This window comes from Vicugna pacos, chromosome 23 (assembly GCF_048564905.1).
Source record: "Vicugna pacos chromosome 23, VicPac4, whole genome shotgun sequence".
Taxonomy (NCBI): Eukaryota; Metazoa; Chordata; class Mammalia; order Artiodactyla; family Camelidae; genus Vicugna; species Vicugna pacos.
In genome coordinates this window covers 5,825,542-5,850,124 of record NC_133009.1, presented here as the reverse complement: position 1 = coordinate 5,850,124, position 24,583 = coordinate 5,825,542, and the positions used below count along the sequence as shown (strand labels likewise).

The 24,583-nt window shown below is 50.7% G+C and overlaps 1 protein-coding gene across 1 annotated transcript in view; it reads left to right on the top strand.

Annotated features, from left to right (window-relative positions):
- NFASC (neurofascin) overlaps positions 1 to 24,583 on the top strand; it is a 175,411-nt gene that overhangs the window by 95,483 nt on the left and 55,345 nt on the right. Inside the window, exons 3-7 of the mRNA XM_072948373.1 lie at positions 6,961 to 7,141; positions 13,921 to 14,026; positions 14,930 to 15,126; positions 15,590 to 15,712; positions 18,173 to 18,343. Coding sequence (XP_072804474.1) covers positions 6,961 to 7,141; positions 13,921 to 14,026; positions 14,930 to 15,126; positions 15,590 to 15,712; positions 18,173 to 18,343 — 778 coding nt within the window. The remainder of the gene's footprint in view (positions 1 to 6,960; positions 7,142 to 13,920; positions 14,027 to 14,929; positions 15,127 to 15,589; positions 15,713 to 18,172; positions 18,344 to 24,583) is intronic.

The window sequence follows — 24,583 nt, the reverse complement described above, 5'->3', positions numbered from 1 at the left end:
AACCTACGTGGACATGTCATTATCCCCCAAAGTCCACAGTCTACAGGAGGTTCCACCCCTGCTATTGTACATTCTGTGAGTTTTGACAAATTTCAGTGACATGTATCCACCGTCACAGCATCTTACAGAGTAGTTTCACTGCCCTAAAAATCCTCTGTGCTCCACCTGTTTATTGCTCCCTCCCCTCAAGCCCTCACCTTTTTGCTGTCTCCATAGTTTTGCCTTTTCCAGAATGTTCCATAGTTGGAATCACACCATCCGCAGCATTTTCAGATTGGCTTCTTTCACTTAGTAATACGCATTTAAGTTCCCTCCGTGTCTTTTCATGGCTTGATAGCCATTTCTTTTTAGTGCTAAATAACATCCCATTGTCTGAATGGAGCAGTTTATTTATCTATTCACCTACTGAAGGACAGCTTGGTTGCTTCCAAGTTTTTGCAGTTATGGGTAAAGCTGCTATAAACCTTGCGTGCAGGTCGGATTGTGTTTTCTCCATTGCACTGACTGCTGCCTGATTTACTGTTGTTGTTGTTCGATGTTTATTTCCTGTCTTGCCTGCGGGAACGTGAGCTCTGTGAGAGCAGGGAAGCCTCCTGTCTGATCTCTGTATATTCCCTAGACCAGCGCCTGCCCCCAGGCCTGGAAGTGAGTGAATGGCCAGCTGACTGCTGCCCGGAGGTCCAGGGCGGGTTCTGTTGCAGGGGCCGAGGCGCTGCCAGCTGAGCCGTGTCTCAGCACCGCCAGTCTTTCCTCCCCGTCACTTCCGATGTGTTGTGACCACCGGTGCAGCCTGCCCGGGACGGGGCTGCGAGAGTGCCGGGAGCTCCCGACGGCAACAGCTTGCAGGAGCTGCGGGCCTCTCATCCGTCTGCCAGGGACAGCTTGTGGAATCAACACCAGGGGCCCCCCAATCTGGGGAAAGAAAGCCAACCAGGACCCAGATAAAAGGGAAAATAGAAAAGCAGACTGTGACTGTGGATGGATAATTAGTATTGCTCCTCGGGGCTGTTGCTGGTGGGGTCCTGGAGGTAGCTGAGCGTTCAAAGCCCGCTCAGTGGCAGCAGCTGACATCTCTTAAGCTTGTGCCCTGTGCTTCGCTAAGTGCTTAATACAGGTATTGGGTATTGAGTCATAACAGCAGCCCTTTGGAATAGGCGCTACTGTTATCTGCATTTTGCAGACAGAAAATACAAAGCTCCGAAGGTTTAGTACTTGCCCCTGAGCCCCACCTCGTAAGCGGGGAGCAGCTTCAAATCCAAGGTCTTGCCACACAGCCAATGCTCTCCAACTCGACCAAGCGAGGTCGTCATGTCCAGCTGTCCCCACCAGTGGCTGATCATCATTCAACTCACATATGCTTTCCTGGGTCCCACCTTAGGTATTTTGAATTTGAATCTCCCACAAGGCTTGCAAATTTAAAGGTCTTGAGTTCAGGGAGGTTGTCTAAGTGTGTGAAGCATCCCCATGTGAGATAACAGAGATTGTAAGGGCATTTGAATTAAAAAAAAATTTTATTTTAATCTACAGGCCTGGTTTGGCCCCTACCTGGGAGTTTGAGGGTCCAGGGATCTGTGTATTTACATGGTGCCTGTGTGATTCTGATAAGCATCCAGTTTCCTTCCTGCAGGGGCACACTGTGAGCAACACAGCTCAGCAAATGCCATTTGCATTCTTTATGGAAAACTGAGTTCAGTGCTTACATACAGAACACTTCATATTTGGGTGACTCTGTTCTCTCTCTTTTGTCTCTTTCTTTCTTTCTTTCTTTCTTTTCTTTTCTTTTTTTTTTTTTTTGGCTTCTCTTTTCACATAGTGGGTTAAAGAGCAGGGACCTCAGATATACAAGAATTGAATTAAATATATTCCCTGGTTCATAGGACACCATCAGTCCATGCCAGATTTCTCTCCTGGTTTTATTTATTTTCGTTCTTTCCTTCAGTCTCTCCCCCTGCAGTAGAGTGGCCCCCCAGTGTATTTTATATCCTTATAGTTCACCTTTTGCACGTTTGATTTGATATAAAAGGAACATTCAAACACATCACAGTGGTAGCATGTACAGGTGGTGTGCTTCATTTTGATAAACGGTATTATAGAACGGCTGTATTTATTAGATTATTCTTCCTTGCATCTGAGAGCAGCACCTGCCTTTCCAGCAGGTCCTCCCATTTGATTCTTCTTGTGCCCTGTGGCGCTAAACAGAAAAATTCCACACCCTTTTCCAACTTTCCAAGATAGTCATCACCGCCCATTCTTCTGCAGCCTTGATCTCCCCTCTCGCAGGATATGATGGTGTCCTTATTCCTCCACGGGATGCTCCGCAGTTAGGTGACATTCCCCTTGAAGAGCCCTGACCACTCCATCTCCCCTCCCCAGCCCCTGCTGGGTGGTGTACCTCTCCACCCCTAGTGATAACCTGCATGCGATTTGTTTATTCATTCATCCATTCATGGACATTTGGGCTGGTGGTGTCACCTCTTGGCTATTGTGAATGATGCTGCTGTGAACATGTGTGTATGTGTGCTTGTTTGAGTCCCTGTTTTTAATTCTTTGGGGGCATATACCTTAGAACAGAAATATGAGGTCATATGGTAATTCTGTGCTTCATTTTTTGAGGTACTAGCAAACTATACATTTCTTTTTGTTAATAGCAATTTTATTTGGGAACTGTCGTACATATTGAAAGACAGGGGAAATGGGTGGAAAAACCCTGGGCTAGGAGTCAGGAGACCTGGGTTCTATTCCTAGCTTTGCCACTAACCAGGTCGGTGACTTTGATCATATCACTTCCCTTTTCTGGGCTCTTGTTTCCTCATCGGAGAAGTAAGGGAATTGCAGGAAGCTAAATAATCTTTGAATTATCCTCCTCTTTTAAGATTTTATTGGAAAAATTGGATTCCAGAAGACGGAGAGAGAATTGTCAAACAGCTAAATGTGATTATTTCTCTGTTCTTTTCCTGCTGTTTTTAAATTTAAAGATACTCCAAGTAAGGGGGATTTCGTTTTGCCAATGTGTTTCTAGTTAATGAATAGCTTCTGGCTTCCTGTTTCCATCAAGATTCCCAGAAGAAGATTTCCTCTTTCCCACCACTTGGCAGCTCCTGAACAAAACATGGCGGCCATGGAGCCAAGACTGAAGCCATCCCACTGTCCTCCTGGAAGGATACCGAGCCTCCCCCTGGTGCTGGTTCCCTTGGTGCTAAGGTTTCAGTCGGCTAGCCTGAGTCTGGTGTTTGGAGATGTAGTAGCCGTGGAGAGGCATTAGCGGACTCTTTTTGAGACATCATAGAGTGTTAGGGGGAAGAACCAAAGACTCCTGTGAAGCCTTCCAGCCAGATGGCTCCCCCTGGAGACATTTTCTCCTTTCTGAGCTCTCTTACAGCTGGATGACCCCCTGGCCAGGGTGCCTGTATATGGAGGGAAGTTTTTTCTCCCCTGAGTGGGAGCCTTCACGGTATTCTGCTGCCCAGGTCCAAAGCATGTGCTCTCCTGCGCCCCCTGGTGGTTTTGTGGGGAAACATGAGGCTTAGAGCATGTGATCCAAGTGGTTAAGTTCAGTCATTCATTTGCTCATTTTTTACCCATCAGTCACATAGTTTTGAGTGCCTGCTGTTTTAGGCACTGTGTTAGAGTCTAGGAATAAACAAGGGAAAAGTCACCTTCCCTTACAGTACCTCCCCTTTTATAGGGGGTACAGATGAGTGGCTTTTGGAGTGAATACAAAGTGACAAATGCTATAATGGGGGGGGGGGCGTGAATGATGTTCAGGAGCACAGATAAGGAGGTATATAAGTCACACTTGGCATACCCTAATGAGAGAGGGCAGATTCAAAGAGTGTTCTAGACAGAAGTTAATCTGTGCAGAAGTCAGTCAGCACAGTAGAGCATTATGCACTGAGACCTGGTAGAAGACCTGTGTTGGCAGGAACACAGAATGGGAGGAGGAGGGTGATAATAAGTGACCTTGCAGATGGGACTGTATCACACAGGGCATGAACTTTGGCTTCAACTTTTGGGCAGCAGTGAGCAAGTGTGTTTGACTAGGAGAGTGGCGTATTTATATGAGCATTTGAGAAATTAATTTATATGGAATCACATAGACCCAGAATTGCCAAAGCAATACTAAAGAGAAGGAACGAAACTGGAGGAACAACCCTCCCAGACTTCAGACAGTACTACAGAGCTGCAGTAGTCAAAAAAGCATGGTATTGGCACAAAAACAGACATACGGATCAATGGAACAGAATAGAGAGTCCAGAAACAAACCCACACGTCTACAGTCAATTAATCTTTGACAAAGGAGGCAAGAACATACAATGAAGAAAAAGGCCTCTACAGCAAATGGTATTGGAAAAACAACAGCAGCATGTAAATCAGTGAAGTTAGAACACTCCCTCACACCATATACAAAAATAAACTCAAAATGGCTTAAAGACTTAAACATAGACAGACACTATAAGACTCCTGGAAGAAAACATAGGCCAAACATCCTCTGACATAAATCTCAACAGTATTCTCCTAGGGCAGTCTACCCAGGCAATAGAAATAAAAGCAAGAATAAGCAAATGGGACCTAATTAAACTTATAGGCTTTTGCACAGCAAAGGAAACTAAACAAAACAAAAAGACAACCTACGGAATGGGAGAAAGTATTTGCAAGCAATGCAACTGACAAGGGCTTAATTTCCAGAATATACAAACAGTTCATATAACTCAATAACAAAAAAAAAAAAACCCAATCAAAAAATGGACAGAAGACCTAAATAAACATCTCTCCAGTGAAGACATACAAATGGCCAATAGGCATGTGAAAACATGTTCAACACCGCTAATTATTAGAGAAATGCAAATCAAAACTACAATGAGCTATCAACTCACACCAGTTAGAATGACCACTGTTAAAAAGTCCATAAACATAAATGCTAGAGAGGGTGTGGAGAAAAGGGGACCCTCCTACACTGTTGGTGGGAGTGTAGACTGGTACAGCCACTATAAGGACAGTATGGAGGTTCTTTAAAAAACTGAAAATAGACTTACCATGTGATCCAGCAATCCCACTCCTGGGCAGATATCTGGAGAAAAATAAAATTCAAAAAGACACATGCACCCCAGTGTTCATAGCAGCACTGTTTATGATAGCCAAGACATGGAAACAACCCAAATGTCCATCAACAAATGACTGGATAAAGAAGATATGGTATAAAAAAAAATATATATATATATATATAATGGAACACTACTTGACCATAAAAAAGAATAAAATAATGCCATTTGCAGCAATATGGGTAGAACTGAAGGTTGTTATACTAAGTGAAGTAGGCCAGAGAAAGAAAAATGCCATATGATACCATTTATGTGAGGAATCTAAAAAATAATAACAATAATAATAAGGACACAAATGAACTAATTATTTATAACTAAGATGATTGATTTCTTGAATACATGTAAGCACATCTGACTGTCCTTTATGATTGGATTACCACTTTCTGTTGATTCCTATTTTGTGGTTGGCTTTATTCCTTTGATAACTATGTAAGTTTAAAAAGCTAAAGCTCTAATCTGTTGTTAGAGACAGTAATCAGTACATATATGTAAACTAAAGAAAATGTGCAGTATACTGTATATATGTCTTTACATGCAATATAACATGTATGTGCATGTTATATTGCAGTTCAAATATGTGTAATATTCTACCTAATAAAATAATAATTGTAATAATTCTATGTAATAGTAATTCTACCTAATAAAACTGTAATAATTCTGCCTAATAAAACTGAAAAAGAAAAAAGAAGCCCATCAACAGATGATTGGATAAAGCAGTTGTGGTGTATATATACACAGTAGAATACTCGCAGCCATAAAAAAGAATAAAACAATTCCATTTGCAACAACATGGATGGACCTAGAGACTGGCATACTAAATGAAGTAAGCCAGATAGAGAATGAGAGATGCCACATGATATCACTTATATGTGGAATTTTTTTAAAATGACACAAATTAACTTACTTACAAAACAGAAACAGACTGACGGACATAGAGAACAAGCTTATGGTTACTGGTGGGGGAGGGGGATGGAGGGATAAATTGGGAATTTGAGATTTGTAGATACTAACTACTGTATATAAAATAGGTAAATAAGATCCTACTGTATAGCACACGGAACTATATTCAATACCTTGTAATAGTTTATAATGAAAAAGAATATGAAAAGGAATGTGTATATATATATATATATATATATATATATATATATATATATATATATATATATAGTATGTATAACTGAACCACTAAGCTATACACCAGAAACTAACACAACATTGTAAACCGACTGTACTTCAATTTAAAGAAAAAGTCTTTTGGACAACCAAGTTTTCACTCATGAAACGTCTGACCCCCAGTGCTGCCACCTTCACCCTGCCCCTCTCTCAGGATCAAAGGACATCACTGTGATCTTGTCTGTGTGCCTGTACCCAGAACACACTCGGCCTCAGATCCGCTCAGCACATGTGGTTCAGAGAGGCTGGGAGATCGGTGCATCCCTCACTGGCTCCGTGTGTGGCGTCTTCCAGCACTGGCCTGGGGGCCAGTGTTTGTGTTCACGACTGTTCTGTGCAGAGTTGCCCTTTCTTCTAGAATAGTGGTTCTCAGCTGGGGGTGGTTTTTGCCCTCCAGGGGACCACTGACAATGTCTAGAGACATTTTTGACTTGGGGGCAGGAGTGGGCTCTGCTGGAATCCAGTGAGTAGAGGCCAGATGCTGCTCGACACCCTGCAAAGCCCAGGACAGTTCCCCACACAAAGAATTGTTCGGTCCCAAAAGTCAGCAGTGCAAGGTGAAGAAACCCTGTGTTAGAGCATCGGTCTGTGACCAGGGGGACCCTTGGGTCCTCAAGGCCCTGCAGAATGGCTAGAGCAAACCCTGAGTTCAAGAAAAACTCACTTGTCATATTTCTTTCCGCAGCTGAGCTCTGTCCGGGAGGCCCAGTTACAGCGGCTGGAGGCGGCAGGACCACGTGGGCCGGGGCGCAGGGAGCAGGGCCCAGGGCTGAGGATGGCCGGGCAGCAGCCGCCGCCCTGGGTCCACGCAGCCTTCCTCTTCTGCCTGCTCAGCCTCAGCGGGGCCATCGAGATTCCTATGGATCGTGAGTCTGGCTCTGTCCTCTTTTTTCCTCCTGATCTGGGGCAGAGGAGTTGGAAGGGAGGAGAGGTCAGGGGAGAGTGAAGACCGTTCGAAGAAGGCTGGGGTCAAAGGAAGCAGTGGCTTCTGGATTCAGAGCTGGGTTTCTCTCCAGAGAATCAATGCAGGCGGCCTCATATTTGGAACCTGAGACCGTAAGTCGCAGGGCCACCTCTCAGGGCTGTGACTGAGCTGAAGGCTGCCTGCAGCCGGCTGAGCGGGACTGAAGGCGGCAGAGTTTGGAAGCCTGTTTGCCGCTCAGGAGTTCTCCCCTCCACACCCCTCCACAGCCCGCCACGGTCTTGACTTACCTATCGAAGTGGAGTTTCCAGGGGCTGAATGTGGTGGACAGTTCTTATTTGCCTTTCTGATATACTCAGGTCTTCTTGACCGAAGTCATGAGGAGGACAGATGGCCTGGGGAGGGTCTGGAAGGAGATTATTTTGCGAAAGGCTGTGGCTAAATGAGACGTTAGCATAGCGCCCCATTACAATGCCCCGTGGGAGAATCAGGCGTTGATTTCTTCTGTTTGCTTTCAACTTTCCCATGGTAGAGTTGAAAAGTAAAATCCGTGTCATCTGTTTCCCATTGTGGGGGCCTTATTTGGCCATCAGAACCATAAGGTAAGGGGCTTAGAATGCTGGCCTAACAGCTGTGCCTCCACCGGCCGTATCTGCTGTTGCCTTCGTACACGGCCCATCGCTTGGCAGCCGTGCTCCTTGGCCCTGCATTTAGATGTGCACCACCTCGGCCACAAGTGTGACACTTCTGCCAGGATGCCTTGGCATCCCAGTGCTATGACGTGGACACAGCACCTCTGTCCCCTGTCCCCTGTTTCCAGGAATAGATAGGACCCACATGGCACCAACATTGACTTGGGCTCTCTCCAGGTGACAGGTGTCCTGGGAGGGGTGGGAGAGTGATACAGCCTCCGAGAGGTCCCGACTGAGCTCTCCAAGGCCAGACCCTGGGGCCTGGAATCAGCACAGCTTGCAGAAGAGTTACAGCTGTCTCAGCACCGCCCTGCACACCCCACTTCAGTGACAGTAGCTGCCCTGTGGAGTGGGCACTTCCGGATGAGAGAAGGCCAGGAGAAACTAGAAGTTGTACCCAGAAGCAAGATGGACAAGGGTCCTGTTGCCCTCCGATGGCCCCAAGTGTGTATATGTGTATGTGTGTGCGCGTGCACGCACTTAGTGAGGGAGCGGGAGGGGCGTTTGAAGGGGACTGTTCCCATGGAGACCATCTGCACCGCTGGCTCAAGGACAGTTTCTCATTAACAGTCCCAAGCAGACAGTCTAATAAGGAGCATGATGAGGTCACGTCCCTGGAGAGGAGAGAGGGTGCAGAGGAAACTGGGTTATGGAGGAAGTGATGAAGGCTCATTCCTCTTCGGCCGCTTCCCCTCTCTCACTCACCTGCCGCTTTGGTCTCCAGGGCTGATGGGTGAGGTGTTCCTGCAAGGTGAATGAACCTGTAAACAGATGGCTCCGGAGTCTGTGTCCGGAGTCTGTGTTCGGAATCTAGAGTTTTGAAGCTCTGGGTGGGACACCTGCCATCTCTCCAGAGCACCACCCGTGGGGCAGAGAGCTGCAGGGACCCTGACCTGCCACCTCAGTGCCCTGAGGAGGGCCTGGAGGACCTCTTCTCCTGTGTGTTCACAGAAACACCCTGCTCACTCAGGCTCACACAGCGAATGAGTGATGGACTCAGGAAAAGAACTCCCCCCATCTGGCACAGAATGAGCCGCGCCCCTCCCTCTGATAACCCTGCCTCCTTCCAGCTCTTGGAATTCGCTGGAATAGCAGCTGCCATGTGCTTGATGGAGAGTTAAGTGCTTTCCAGGCATCTCCCGTGATTCTCGCAGCTAATCCACGAAGTCGGTATTATCTTTAGCTGACAGGTTAGAAATCCAAGGTGCAGAGAAGTAAAGCTGTGTTCTCCGGTTCCTAAGTGGCAGGACCGGGATGTGACCACAGCGGCTCTCTGAGTGAAGAGGGGGTCCTTCCGCGCCATTCTCGGTGCCCTGGGTGTCATGGCAGGAGACTCCTGCTGCCGCCCGGAGCTTCCTACATAGCATGCCTCCCTGGCCGTTGTGAGCACAGTGGCCACGGTGACGACTCTAGAATGAGTCTTCAAAAGCTGAACGCAAAGCAGGAGCAAGGCAGGCCCTTCAGAGAGCAGCCAGTTGCCCTGGGGAGAGGCCCTCTTCAGCCAGGAGCCTCCCTCCCAGCGGGCCCGCACGACAGACACCTCCCAGATGATCTGAACCCATCCTTCTGTCTCACCCTGGGCTGAGGCCCACGGAAGGGGCCGGGGAAAGATCAGGCTTTCTCCCCTCCAGCCCCGGTTTTACTAAGATATTACTGACCCATCACACGAGTCAGTTTACAGTGCACAACTCAGTGATCTGCTACACACACACAGTACGAAGTGATCACCACACCAGGCTTAGCCAACACACGCATCTCCTCCCCTAATTACCTTTTTGTGTGTGTGGTGATAACTTTTAAGATCTCTCTTATCTACTTTCAGGTGTATAATACAGTACAGGTAATTATAGCCACCACTCTCTACATTAGATCCCCAGAACTTACCCATCTTACAGCTGAAAGTTTGCACCCTGTAACCAACCTCTCCCCACGTCCCCCACCCCCAGCCCCTGGCAGCCACCATCCCACTCTCGATTTCTTTGTTTGACTTTTTTAGGCTCTACCTGTAAATGGGAACCTACAGTATTTGTGTCTGTCTGACTTACTTCACTTAGCGTAATGACCTTGACCTGTGTTGTTGTGTTGTTGCAAAAGGCAGGAGAGGTGTCTTTACCCTCTGTGTTCATGCAGCGTTTTATTCACGATAGTAAGACGTGGGAGCAGCTGAAGATCAGGCACCCTCAACTTTGGCTGTGTGTTTGCTGGGAGGGACTGAGGGGCTCGGCCCGAGGCTGCCCAGCCGGCTGTGCCCTCTGCTCGCTTCCCTTTTGGGGGGCATCCTCTGTGCCTTGAGGACCAGGGTGCTGCTTCCGCCCTGGGAAGCTTGGGCACAGCAGGCTTCCTGGAACAGACCCCTGGGCCGCGGCACAATCCCTCATTGAGCACTCGGCCTCCCCTTCCCGCCGCTCTGCCAGCAAAGTCACATGTACCGCCACCCTCACCACCCTGAGGAGAACAGCCTGACCTTTGGAAAAAGCAAAGGGTCGCCCCGTCAACCAGAGATTTTGCCAAATAAGTGAGTCTGCTGGCAGCTTGCCCCTCCGCCTCCCTCCCCGCCTCAAGGAACTCGGCATGTTTCTCCTAGGAGCCCGCAGAGGAGGGCAGTGGGCTAGGAGAAATGTGTTCCCCTCACTGTCTTCCCATATAGTGCTGGAGGGCAGCCTCAACAGCGCGCGCGCGCGCGCACACACACACACACACACACTCTTACACTCCAGCCTCCCAGGGATGGGTGCCAGGGGCCGCAGAGAGCAGAGCCAGGGAAAGCAACGAGGTGTGCGAGGAAAGAAACCTTGCAGACTGGGCAGGAAGCTCCCTCACCCCCTGCAGGGCCCCTCGGAAGACTGTTCCTCCCCCTTGGAAGCCAGAAAAAGCAGATTCATTCTCTACTTGACATTGTCATCCGCAATTTCCGTAGGAGAGAAGGGCAGGTGGGGTGACATGGGGGGCGGGGAGCTCACAGGACTAGCTGGGTCGCCCTGTCCCTAGGCAGGCTGTCCCCGCTGTCTTCTCCCTTGGCAGCGGGTCTTCTGGGCTGACTGTGTCCCTGTAATAAATCCCTCGGTAGCACAATGGTGGTTGCAGACATCAGGACCTCTATGGACAAGGAGTTTCTCAAGAGGCCCCAAGCCTGGTTTCAGAGTGGGACTGGGGACAGCATCCTGAGAGTCTCCGCTCCCCCAAGCTCTGTCTGGAGTGTCAAGGAGAGCAGAGGCCAAGGCCCCACCTGGCCAGCTCGCCTCTCTGGTCAGGGATGGGTTTGTGAAAAGAGCTCACGACCGGGAGCAGGAGAGCAGATGCTCATGCCAGTTCTGCCACAGACTCCCTATGGGGCCTTAGCTGAGTGGCCTCCCTTCCAAGAATCTGAGATTCCCTGGGCAACGTCTAGGCCTCTTTCTATTGAACCAGCCTTTGACTGTATGAAAGAGAGGCTTGAAGCCCATGTGGGCAAAGCGGAGCCTTTGTGAGGCTCCCCATCAGGGCGAGGCCAGAGCCCTCAAATGGATATGAGGACCCAAGAGACGCCAACTGTGAGATGAAGAAACCAGGGGCCTAGCTGGTGGCAAGAGGAGTGGGTCGGTGGCAGCCCTGCCGCCCCTGACAGTGGCCCCTTCTACCCACCTCCCTCTCTGTGCCCAACCCCACCATCTTTCCAGAATTACCTTCCTTGGGCCCTGGCAGGAAAGTCACGGACGGGGATGGATGCTGAAGTAGGTTACAGATGTGCTCAGAAACCAAAGATTTCTGCTGTTCCCCTGGCCTTTTCTTTCCTTTTTGTTTCCTGCCCCAGACAAATGATAAAGCAGATAAAATTTCTCTTCAGTGCCCCAGTAGACCCCACGACCCTGGCCCACTTGAAAGAATTACTCTGAACCTTTTCACAGGCCTGACTCTCCAGACTCACACTTACTGACAGCACGTAGAGCAGGGCACTCATCCCTGCCGCCCCCCCCCCCCCGCCTCCCCTCCTGTCTTCTCTCTCCTGTGACTCTTCTCGCATCTCTAGGCCCTGTCTTCAGTCTGCCTTCTCCAGGCTCGCCCCTCTCTGAGCCCCTAAACTCCTCTTGTTCGTCTCACTGTGGCCCGGTCAGAAAGCTGAGAGGTCACCATGGCTTCTAAGAAGCACTCACTCTGAAAAGGTCAGCCCACCACACCAGCGCAGCATCCCCACCAGCGTGAAATCAGAGTGGCACGTAGTAACATAATCGCGTCATGTGTCTGATCATATCATCGTAAGGAAAAGACAGCACAAAAAGGGACAGCCACACCTGTTCTCTTTTCTACAGACAAGTTTTAACCAAGCCCTTTTCCCTACAAAGAATATACTCTCTAAAATCTCGCTATTCAAGGTGTGGTCCACAGACCACCAGCACCAGATGTGCAGTCTCAGACCCCACCCAGACCTGCTGAGCCAGAGCCTGCCTTTTAACCAGATCCCCGGTGCTTGTCGAAGTGTGAGAAGCCCGAGCCCCAAACATGCACACACCTGTGCACCGTCACATGCACGTCTCAGGCAAGGGCTGGGGACAACCTGTGCCGCCTGCCTCTGGTCCCCGCTTTGTAAAAAGCATAGAAAGGAGCCATGGGCTCTGCTCCCTCCCCAGAGTTGTCCAGAAGCAGGGTTGTACTTCTGCCGTGAGCAGGCAACGGTAATTCATCTGTCCCTCGAGTTTTCCAAAGGATGGCAAAGGAGTAGGCGGCGAGGAGAGGAGAGAAGATGCTTTCAGGTGTGAAAGAGAAGAAGGTGCAAAGGGAGGAGTGAGGTCTGGGGACCTAGCTGGGTCCTCAGGCTCTGCCCCAAGCGGTGGCTTGGATCCACTCCTTCCCTAGTCCCCCAGCCACACTCTTGCACCCCCGGCCGAGGAGTCTGCTTTCTCGAGGGCATCTGGAGATGATGGGTGGCCCCTTCAGAGCCCAGCCTCTTGTGAGCAGCATTGCCACTTCCGATACGCGGACTGCCCGGAGACCTCTTCGTTTGATCAGAAGCTGGTCTTTCTGCTCAGCTGCGCAGTCTGGTCTCGTGGGGGAGGCATCACCTTCTCCATGAAGCACTCACTGGGTCTGTCCGCACCCCGTCTTGGCTGTTCCCCTGAGCTCTGCAGCTGGAAGGAGAGAGCCGTGCACCGTGCGCTCCCTCCCCAGGCCCTCCTCGCCCTCTCCCCGCGCGCTGGGCGATTAGTCGTGTCCAATAACCGATAACCATTGTCGTCTTTTCTCCCCCTCACAATGCTAACCCCTCGGAACTAACAGCAAGCATTCAGAATGAGCGTAAGTTCCCGGGCGTCTGTCTGCACTTGTGCCTCTGGGAGGTAGGAGGGCAGCACGGAGGGGCGGGAGAAGGCCAGGGGAGGAGATCCTGGGGGACTAGTGACCTCGCCACCCTGCTTGCTGGGGTTTCTTGACACCAGAGCCCTGTGGTGAGGTCCCTGACCACAGGGGAAGCGGAGAGGCTCACCCAGGGCATCCTATTGCTGGGACAGGCAGAGGAGCAGGTGGGGAAGAAGGACCACTGCTCCCCCATCCTCCAATGGCCAGTGCAGTAGCACCATGGAGAACATTGAAGCTCGGGGCTGCAGACAAGTCCCTGGTGACTAAAGTCCCTTTCTTCTCCAGCCTTACCACAGTTTGGCCAACTGTTGACCCTCCAGAGCTCAGAACCATCATGGCCACAAGGTTCTGGAAATCAAGCTACTTATTGTTCGTTTATTCATTCAACAAACATTTATCAAGAACTATTGTACTAAGCACTGGAATATAAGAATGGGTAAAACAAAAAAAGCCTGGCCTTCAGTTTCTCACAAAGATACTACAAGATCTTAAAGAGATTCTTCTTATGCTTGGTGTTTGACACACACCCCCTTTCCTGCAGCCCCTGTTTAGGGAGCTGGGTCTCTGGAATGGGGCCCTGTCCTCCCCCTGCTTGCCTGCTTGTCTGGGTGGCTCCCAAAGCTCTTAATTTCAGCCGTCCCCCGAGTCAGGGACCGAGGCAGGTACCTGCAGCCCTGACTGCCCACTGTTTGTGCCTTTGCAGTGTCCCAGCCCCCGACCATCACCAAGCAGTCAGTGAAGGACCACATCGTGGATCCCCGTGATAACATCTTGATTGAGTGTGAGGCCAAGGGGAACCCTGCCCCCAGGTGAGTGCCCTGGCAGGTAAACCCATGGTCCTGCCCAGAGCTGTGAGCCTGAAAACAAGCAGGGCCTCTCTTGCCCCCCGACCCCGAGGGCAAGAAGCAGTCACCCTGAGGGGTCGGGCGGGATGTCGGTGACCTTGCTTCTGAGGTTTGGCCTTTCTCCCGTGGTCTTTTGTGGGGACAACAACTCTGTGACACTGAGGAGCCGCTACCACTCCTACTTCTTTTAAGGTTATATCCGGGGCAGCCGCAGACACACGCGCCCCCCCCCACGCCCCCAGGAGAAGCAGACCATGTTCTAGTCTCTCCATTCTGGGGCTCGGTTTCATTAAGGCTGCTTTTCCTTTCAAAGCTGCCCCTCCATTTTATCATCTACACCCACCGCACAGTGGTGTAGGTAATCTGGGCCATTTTGCTTTGACTTTAGAGTTGATTACCAAACAAGGGCACAGGAGGGGCAGAGCTGGCTCCCTGATGTGTTTGGGTTGGTGGAATAGGAATTTGGGTTTGCATTCCTAGTCAGAGTTTGGGAGCGCTCGGGGGTGGAGCTGACTCTGGATTTTTAAAACATCAAAATGACTGCCTTCTCCTCCAACAAGCATAACCCCCCAGGGGCTACTTGGGTCCCCATCACCTAGAACCATGACCCCAGCCTTGGTGGGGTGAAAATACTAAGGTCAGGGACCTGCCCCACAGAGCCATCTGGGTGGGACCCGGGGACTCGGCATTTTGTCAGGCATCCTAGGGGGGTTCTGCTGCTCGGCCAGGGCTGGGACCCACGGCTACGGAGGAGTGGTTGTGGGCCTGGGTCAGAGACTAGGGCCCCGAGATTCTGGCCTGGAGCCTGCCCTGTTACTCTTTGTCATCCCTGATGGTTCCCCCTGAACCCCCGGTGTTTGTCCGCAGCTTCCACTGGACTCGCAACAGCAGGTTCTTCAACATCGCCAAGGACCCCCGCGTGTCCATGAGGAGGCGGTCTGGGACGCTGGTGATCGACTTCCGCAGCGGCGGGCGGCCAGAGGAGTACGAGGGGGAGTACCAGTGCTTCGCCCGCAACAAGTTCGGCACGGCCCTGTCCAACAGGATCCGCCTGCAGGTGTCCAGTGAGTGCGGGGCGCGGGGCCCGGATGCCCTGCTCCTGGGTCAGTGGAGCGTCACTCCAGAAGGGCCACTCCTGCCCTTGGCCAGCAGGAGCCTTGGTGCCCTGCATGTCCTGCTGCTTTTCTGCCTCTGAGCAGGGAGGTATCTCTCCGACCTCAAAAAGGCTCCTGGAAAAGGAAGCTTCCAGACTAGTCTTGAACAGCTTCAACGGCCACTCCAGGCACAGCGCGGGGAAGGAGAGGAGCCTTTAAAGACGGGCATCCATTGAGACAAAAGGCCTCTCTTCTCCGGCCTCTCAGGGGCTGTGCCGTGCTTGGATTCACAGGCCTTGTCCCTCTCTCATGGCTCCCTCGTTCTCGCATTTCCTCTTCTCTTTGCCCTCCTTGCAACCTGCCTCTAACCCTGCTCCTCGCCCCAGCCCAGACACCGCCCTCATCGCATCCTCCTTTGTCTGTTTCTCCCCAGAATCTCCACTGTGGCCCAAGGAAAACCTAGACCCTGTCGTGGTTCAAGAAGGCGCTCCCTTGACGCTCCAGTGCAACCCCCCACCTGGACTTCCGTCCCCAGTCATCTTCTGGATGAGCAGCTGTGAGTCTTGGGGGCCCAGTGTTTTCTTTCTATTTTAATCTTAGGGAGTGAGTGGGTGTGTTAAATGGGGAGGGGGTCTTCCCAAGGCCAGAAGACCTTGACTTGTGAGAAGCAGGTATAAGGTGGCCATGTGGCTGAGAACATGGGCTTTGCAGAGAGAGATTTCTTGGGCTCACTTTTTAGCCTGGCTGCTATAAGCTGTGTGATTTTGAGCGAGTTACTTAACATCTCTGGGCCTCCGTTTCCTCTTCTGGAAAAAATACGGCTGATGACTGTACTTACCTAATAGAATTACTATAAGGATAAATGAGTTAATACATCCAAAGTGCTTATAACAGGGCCAGACACACAATAACTGCTCAGTAATGTTTGTGATGATGAAGAAGAGCAAGAAAAAAGGAATGCGAACGAGGAGAAACTTTTTCAAAGGCTGGCTGAAGATGGGTGGATACCAGGCCTCCTCTTTCAATCTTTGGTTCATCGGGATTTACTCCAGTTCACTCTTCTTGGAGGACAGAAGGGGGATTCAGGAAGGAAACTTTTGCTAAAAGAGTGATGGGGAGACAGGATATTTAGAGTAGGGGGACAGAGTACCATCATTCAGAGCTTGTCCTGGCTCAGTTTTGCACAGAAGCTCACTTAACTGCTCTGGACCACTGTTTTTTTCCTGTGTTTTCGATCAAAATAAAGGGAGGGTGGTGCCTTATGAAGCTGGATAGAGGGCTGCTATCTATCGGAGAATCTCCCTGGCTTTCTTCCTCCCTCCCTTCCTGAATGCCTTCCCTTCCTCTCCTCCCCCACCTCCTCCCCTGTCTGTCCATCCGTTCATCAATCTATAGATCCTCCTCCCTGCCTATCATCCATCATTCCATTCATCCCTGAATTCTTACTAGCCTGCTTCCAAAAGAGGCCGCTTTCAGTTGTCTTGCAAGATGCGTATGACTTTACGCTCAATCACTGTCCCTCTCTTGCCTCATCACAATGTGTGTTTGTGGGGAAAGCCGCCTGGCCACGGGCTGGAGGCTGGTTTGTTAGCTGACTGTTCAGACTCCCATTTCTCGTCCATTGCATCACACTCATCACCAAGCTGTGTCCATGCTACCCGCTGAGAAAATCTCATGACCCTCCTCTTTCCATCCTCTCTGCCGTCTCCCCAGCACGGGCCACCACCAGCTTTTCCCTGGGTTACAACATCACCTATAACTGGCCTCCCTGATCTTTCTAAAACTGTAAATCTGACTGTTTCGTTCATAGGCTCAAAGTCCTTCCTTGGCTCCTCTGTCACCTCTGACAAAGTCCTGACTCCTTTCCGGGGCACTCGGTTCCCTTCCTGATCTGGTCCCCTCCGGCTCCCCAGCCCCTCTCCGACCTCCTGCCCCTTCCCACCTTGACTCCCTGGCTCAGGCTGTGGGTTCTTACCTTTAGCACAGACTGTTCCTGCTGCTTGGAAACCTCTTAGCTCCTTTCTTTTCTGCCTGGTAAGTGTCATGCAACCTTCAAGCCTCAGGCCTAACCCAGAATGGACGGGGCGCTCCTCCCAGCTCACCCCCTTCTCATCTAGGGTTCTCCACTCACTGCGCTGCATTGCATTTATCTGCTGTCTCTTCTGCCTGATCAAAGGCACTCTAAGGGTAGGAACTGTCTTTCTTATTTATCTTTCTTTCCACAGCGCCCGACACGTAGTGTAGGCCTACAGTAAATCTTTGACAAATGATGTGAGAAGTTTACCAGCCCATCATTGTAAAGTTGGCACCATTAATCTTTAAGAAATGGTGACTTGAAAAACAGTCGTCAGGAAGGCAATACTTATGAGTAGTCAGCCTTATTGAGTATATTTTTACAAACCTAACCACCTGGAAACCTGGCCATTTGAGTTTACATCAGATGCAGTGCTTGCAAAAATAGAGATAATGTAGTCAGTGTTCTTAGCCACTCCCATGATGTCATGAATTCTAAAAAGCACACATTTTCACGTTTTCACATCTCTGAGACTGGAAGGTATCCTGAAATTGATGGTATGCATCATTGATCAGTGTGCATCTTATAATTATAATTCATGATGCTTTTTTCTTTCTTGGAGATGGATGGAGGTTTGAAAAATAAAATAGGTGAATTTGACTCCCGACATGGCGAGCATCTGAAGGACTGTGTTTCCTCCCTCTGGCCTCCGAGCCAGCCAGATCTTTTGTGGCATGAACAGGAGGTAGAAACGTGTGGTCACAGAGCCTGGACATGGTGGGCAGGCAGGTCTGAATTGAAATCCTACTCCCCCATCACTGCTCCTGCAACCCAGATGGTGCTAAATCCTCTGCTTGAGGAGTTGAGAGGATTAAATCAAGTAATGTCACATTCCTGGCCCCCACCTGGCCCTCTGTAGGTGCTCAATTGCCAGAATTTTGATGAACTTTATTACCATCACCATTACTGCTAACTTCCCACTGTACCTCTGCTTCCGTACAGCCATGGAACCCATCACCCAGGACAAGCGTGTCTCGCAGGGCCATAACGGAGACCTGTACTTCTCTAACGTGATGCTGCAGGACATGCAGACGGACTACAGCTGCAACGCCCGCTTCCACTTCACCCACACCATCCAGCAGAAGAACCCGTTCAACCTCAAAGTCCTTACCAGTAAGTGCGGGCCCCTGCCCAGGGCCGGGAGCTGAGCCCAAGCAGCCCCGGGCACCTGGGTCTGGGAGGAGCCTCGTCCCCAAGGCTGACCTAGAAATCCTTCCATTTCATTGTGCCTGAGCGACTTTGGCTGCCCTTAGGCAACATCTCTTGATTCTGCAGCCTTGCGTTAAACTCGGTCCCACTCTAAGCCAGTGCTTCTCAAACTTTGGTGAAGTGGGAGTCATCTGGTGAACTTGGCCCCCACACCCAGGCCTAGTGCTCCCCCGCCTGATGGTCCCAGGCCATCCAGGTGTTCGGGGGACGCAGCAGAATTTGAGGAGCACTGCTGTAAGTGGACACCCGGCATCTGGCTCCCGCAGTCAGCTTGATTGTTTCTTTTACTTCTAGTCATTGTTTGGTTATCTTTCTTTCTAGAATAAAGCTTTAATGTGGGCTATCCAAATTCGTGGGTACAGCAAAATGAATTGTATTGGAGTCTGTAGTATGTATATGCTGGACCACATGGAACTGTTCCGCTTGCAAGTTGCAGGTTTATATTTTAGCTTTATTTGTTTTCATTTTTATTCCCTGATTCTGCTTGGCTGGTACCAAAGTGAATCAGCGTTTCCTGACCTATGCTAGCGTTGGTGGCCCTCCACCCAGGAGAGAGAGGAGCTAGTCAGTTGAGAGACGCACTGCTTGCCGGGGACCAGCTTTGGCTGCAAAGTCCCCAGCCTGCTCAGGACAACGGAAGGTGGCTATGTTGGTTTATACCGTGGATCTGTAACGTGCCTTCTGTAGAACAGCCCCCGCAGAAGTCCTTCATCTGTCTGACTCTGATGTGAAGGTTGTTTTCCATCCAAGGTGGACCAAGGTGGTCGTGGGGGAGGCCAGGCAGAGGGCACCACGTTGGGGCTGGCAGGTTCCGCAGGTCGAAGGAAAGAGGCTGAGTCCTGACCTCCCAGAGCCCACCCGAGGGTGGTTGACGATGCCCCCTGGGTGGGCACAGGAGGAGGGGGAGAGGCTTGGGGGAGCTCATCCTTCGCTCAGGACAGGTGGGCACTGACCCCTCTGCATTCTCTCCTCACCTGTCCCTGGGGGGTGGGAACCGGTGATGCTGAGAGTCAGCCCCGCCCCGCACGCCGTTCTCACCACAACGTCAAGGACCATCCACAAGAAGCAGCCTCCTTCCTGTGCCTTTTCTCCTGTTGTGGGTTTTTTCTCTTTCTTTCTTTCCTTCTTTCTCTTCATGTTCTACCCTTTTCTTTGTCACTTCCTTCTTCTCTGTTTCGCCTCCCTTTTTCTTTCTCTTTTATTTCCCCATCTGTCTCATCTTTTTCTCTTTGAACCCCATGTCACCCTCCTCTGATCCTCCCCCTCCTGCCTCCACAGCTCCCCACATGCTGCTCTGAGCTGCCCGGACTCAGATAGCCACCGGGATGGCCAGCAACCCAGGGACAAGCCCCGTGTGTTCCTGGCAGGGCTGCCCAGCTTCAGCCCGCTTCCTGCCTTCTTCCTGATTTCCTTATTCTGGACCCAGGCCCAGAGAGGACCCCTGAGAAGAAAGTTGGGCTGTCCGAGGTGTCTCCCCAGGGCAGGGGTGACTGCCTGGCAGCTGGCTGAGTGAAGGAGGACAATGTGGTCTGCCCAGGACCTCAGAGTGGCCTGAGCCAGGACAGGGCAGGCAGCATCGGGCGGTGGGAGGGGCAGGAATGTCAAGAGCAAGATGGTCCCTGGACAGATTTGCAAATATTAACTACTATCTATAAAATAGATAAACAGCAAGTTTCTTCTATATAGCACAGGGAGCTATATTCCGTATCTTGTAGCAACTATAATGAGAAATAATATGAAAATGAATATATATATGTATATGTATGACTGAAACATTATGCTGTACACCAGAAATTGGCATGTTGTAAACTGACTATACTTCAATTGAAAAAAAAAAAAAGATGGTCCCTGGACAGCCTTTAGTGCCATCACCTGGACCCTTCTTTCCCGGCACGGGGTGATGCATAAAGTCTTCCTGCTGTTTGGGGACTGAGTCAAGCAACCCCCTGCAGTCCTGGGCAGAGGCCCTCACTGTCACACGGGGTAGAAGCAGGGAGATCGAGGTGGTACGGAGCCTTCCTCTGTGAAACTTAGTAGTTAGAGATTTCAGTAACATTGAGAAGCTGGACGTTCCAGAAACATCCTTTTCTCTACCAGAGCAGGTAAAGGATTCTGCTTCACTTCTGGGTCCATTACTCCACTGAAAACTCTTTCCCCCAAGCTGAGAAATCCCCCTGGTGATGGGAACAGAACCCTGCCGGCTTCCTGGAGTTCTCCCAGGGGCAGCTTTGGCTGGGAGCAAGTTCTGGGCATCCGAGCCAGCCCAGAATTGGGCACAGGTGCTTAAAATAGCTCAGCTGTGCTCTCTCTACTTTCCTGCCTGGAAAGGACACAAGCTTTTTCTTGAATCTTCAGAACCAGGTCTGGGGATGGGAGGCACAACAGGCCAACTGGGACAGCTTCAAAGCCTGTTCTCACCAGGGGTTTCTATCACAGTCTGCCCAGCCAGGAAGAAATAAATCTCATCACAGCCAGTTTTTGATTACCTGCATGAAAGGAAGGAGAGAAAGATGTCTAATACAAAATACTGGGCGATACCAAATCACTTTTCAATTTTGTTTTGGGATGCAGTCAAAGACGGACAGTGAAGTCAGACTGACAAAGTGCTGCCTGTCCCCCTCTGCCCAGCCCACAGTGGTTCCGGTCTCCGGTTCCGGCCCACCCCGACCCCTGCGGGACCTTCTGCCACAAGAGGCAGCCACCGAGGGAGGAGGGCTGTCCTGAGGCAGACAGTGGAACACTAACCCTGCTTCCTTCGAGTGTCTGTGTCTAAGTGACCTTCTTAGGGGAGTCAGAAAGTCTCTCTAAGTTTCTGAGATGACTGTGAGGTCAGTCCTGAGCTTGGTGGCTTCTGGAAAGAGAGAGGTTTTGATTCACCTGGTGGCCTGGGGGCAGGAAGCCAGGCTCCCTTTCCTGTGTGTGCCACGTCCTCCCCCAGGAGAGGACCGTTGCCTCCCAAGTCCAGTTGCTGCCCCCCAACCCCTTTGCCACCCTGTCTCTTCAATCCACTGCAGATCAGTTCCCACCTATAGTTCCATTTCAACGCAAGCCGACTTCCCAGACACAGGCTAGGTCTTTTACAACACGCCCCATTTTAAAGCATAGTTCTGAAGAATGAAACTCCTGCTGGGTATTAAGGACATTTGGGAAGCTATGAAACTCACAATTCAAAATTCGAAATTCACAATTCGCAATTCGCAGCAATTTGCAATGCGGGTCCCAGAACAGCTCACGTTGCTCCCACCCCCCCCCCCATGAGTTGTAACAGGATTTGATCTGCCTTCAAATATGCAAATATGCTGGCAGCACCTCTCCCCCGGCAGGCAGCTGGGCTTGGTCCAGGCTCTCAGGGCCGTCTGCTTGGCTTCCAGGCGGCCGTTCCGCCCCCCACCCCATGCTGGCGCTGTCAAAACTTGACTCCAGTAGCTGGAAGGGGACGGTGGTAGGAGAATGGAAAGCTACTTGAGGATGTTGGCATGATTCTGTGCCCTATTCCAAAATGTCTTTTCCACTGAGGCTTAAATGCCCACAAGTTTTAATCACCTAACATTGGAACCGAGGCCACTGATCCCGTTCCTTAAGGAATGTCTTCATCCCGAGCTAGTCTTTTAAGGCTCTGGGTCTCCAGCTCAGTCAGCAGCTTTCCATGTTCCCAGCATAGAGCCCACAGCTCACACACTCTCTCCTGCCCCAGGCTCCCCTCTTCATCCTAAAATCTGAACCTCAGCCTGGCTCCGCACGCCTCGCTGGATGGGTAGCCTCCTCAGAGGGGGGCCTTTCTGCCAACAGACACATCTCGGAGTCCAGGGCGGTGCCCACCTGGTCGGGGTGGGGAGTGCTCGTTTCTGGTCAGCACAGGATTGTGGGATGCTGCCAAACGGCCCTCTGTCCCTGTCTGTTGATGACCTGTTTCTCTGTCTTCTCCCCTCACTCCCTCCCACCCCACGCAAGTTAGCTTCCGCTCAGGTAGGGCTTGGCTCCTTCCCCAGGGCTCACTAACACTCCTTTCTCTTTAGCTACCCCAGGAGCTGGCCTGACCCAGAGGCCTAGGAACTGAGGGTTTGGTGGGGAAGGAGTTGTTCAAAAGGTTGCTGTGAGATGCCACTAATTCCTGTCTCCTTTGTCAGAAAATACAGTAGGACCAAGCAATCAAAGGTCAAACCTAATTTTTTTTATTAAAAGTGAAACTTATCATTGCCTTCTTTTGCAGGATTTAACCTTTTCTTTCCTTTTGGGGGGCTGTTTTGTGTTGCTTGTTCTTCACCAAGCGTATTTCCTTTCCGAATTTGCTGTGTGTTTCCTTTGCAAAAGCCCACTGGTGCTCCTCGGCTGTTCTGTGGCTTTGCATTTCTGTTGTTCTCTCCCGTTTATGCCTCCGTGACCTGTCCGTGACCTCTCCGTGGTCCCTGTTTGCTCACCCTCTTTTGTTTATTGCAGACCACCCCCATAACGACTCGTCCTTAAGAAACCACCCTGACATATACAGTGGTGAGTCGCCGTGGTGACCTGGGGAGTAACCTTGCCTGTCCTAACCCCAGTTTGCCTAACTTGACTGACACCGTGTCATTAACTCATGCTGGGGGCCAGGTCGGACAGGTGCCAGGTCAGGGCACCGAGGCTCACCAGGACGAAGGCGGCCAGTGTGGGAGTTGGAGGCAGCTCCTGTGGTGGTGTGGTCTCTTCGAATGTGCCAGCCTCCAGCTGTGAATTCTGGACAAGTTGACCATTCCAGAGTAGGACTTTCAAAGAGCTTCTTGGAGGGTTCAGGAGAAAATTAGGAATCAGTGGTGGATGGACGGAGAATCTCTGATAGAGGGGTTCCCATTGTCAGGAGGAAACAGGAAGTTGAGTTCCTGTCTGTGGTTTAAGGGATACAGAAAGCTCTGTAGTGTGTGCTTAGTGAGCTTTTACGTGTCTGGATGTGAATTGCCTGCTTTGTGCTCCAGCCTTAGTTACTGGGGTTCTCACGTCGCAGGTCCCATAACTCTTTAAAATCCATCTGGGAAAGAGGCTAAGAGGCTAGCTCTGAGTTCCCTTCCAAGGTAAGTATAAATGAAGCTGGACCATCCGCTGCAATCTGTCACCTGGGCCTCTCCTCTCCTCTGGGAGCGCACGCAAATCCAGTGCCCACCCTTCCACACATTTGCAAGCCACAGAACCATTTCCGGGAGGCATATTTCTGACTCATCACACAACTGGTTGCCCAGACTGATGAGCAGAGTAATTGGCTGCTTCCGCACCTGCGCTACCCCCCAGCCATGGCTCAAGAATGTCGTGTTTCCCTTGAGCAGCCGGAGGAATCATCATCTGCTGCCTCCGGAGAGGCAGCTGGTCCCCGTCATCAGTTACGCCTCGGAAGCTGAGGCTGCAGGTCCCCAGGGGGGTCGTTGTGGGCTGAGATAGATGGGAAGTGTCTGTATTGTGATGTGCTAATATAAACAATGATCGGTGTCTGAAATGGGGGATGGGGAGAGGGCGTGAGAGCCGGGGAGAGAGGCTGTCCTTAACTTGGCACCAAGCAGCCAGAGCCACACTGAGATCCTGCCAAAGAGATTTACTGCCCGAGGAAGCAGGGGACCTTTGCTGGATTCTGGGCATTGTTTGTTTTCAAAATAATGGGGCCAACCACCATTGTGTAAGAGCCCCAGAGCACTGGTGTGGAATGTTCTGCATTTTTTTAATTGGGTTCTGCGTACTGTATTATGGAAGTATTCTTAAAGCCTGAGTAGATCAGAGCCAGAAGGCTTCTCAGAGCCCATCAGGCCCATGCTCCTTGCTTTATATAAGACAAACCATTGAGGAGGACATACAGGTAGAGTTGTTCTATCAACGATGTAAGTTCGAGTGGTTTCAGCCACTTAAACCAGTTTGTGACCAGTGGCAGCTACTATTATAAGTGAATAGATGGGACTTACTAGGAATCAGCCAGAGCTATGCAACCAAGCAGAGCTCACAGGCTCTCACAGGAAGATCGACCTCATCTCCTCAATCCAGGGTAGCACAGAGCTGACCAAGTATGACGCCAGCTGGAAAGGACAGGAAGTCAAAGTGAGACACATGTTGAACAAAGGACAGCTAGCTTGAATGCTTCTAGAGAGAAGCAGAAAGTGAAAAGGAAGGAAAGAAGACAAGGTCCTTCCTGAG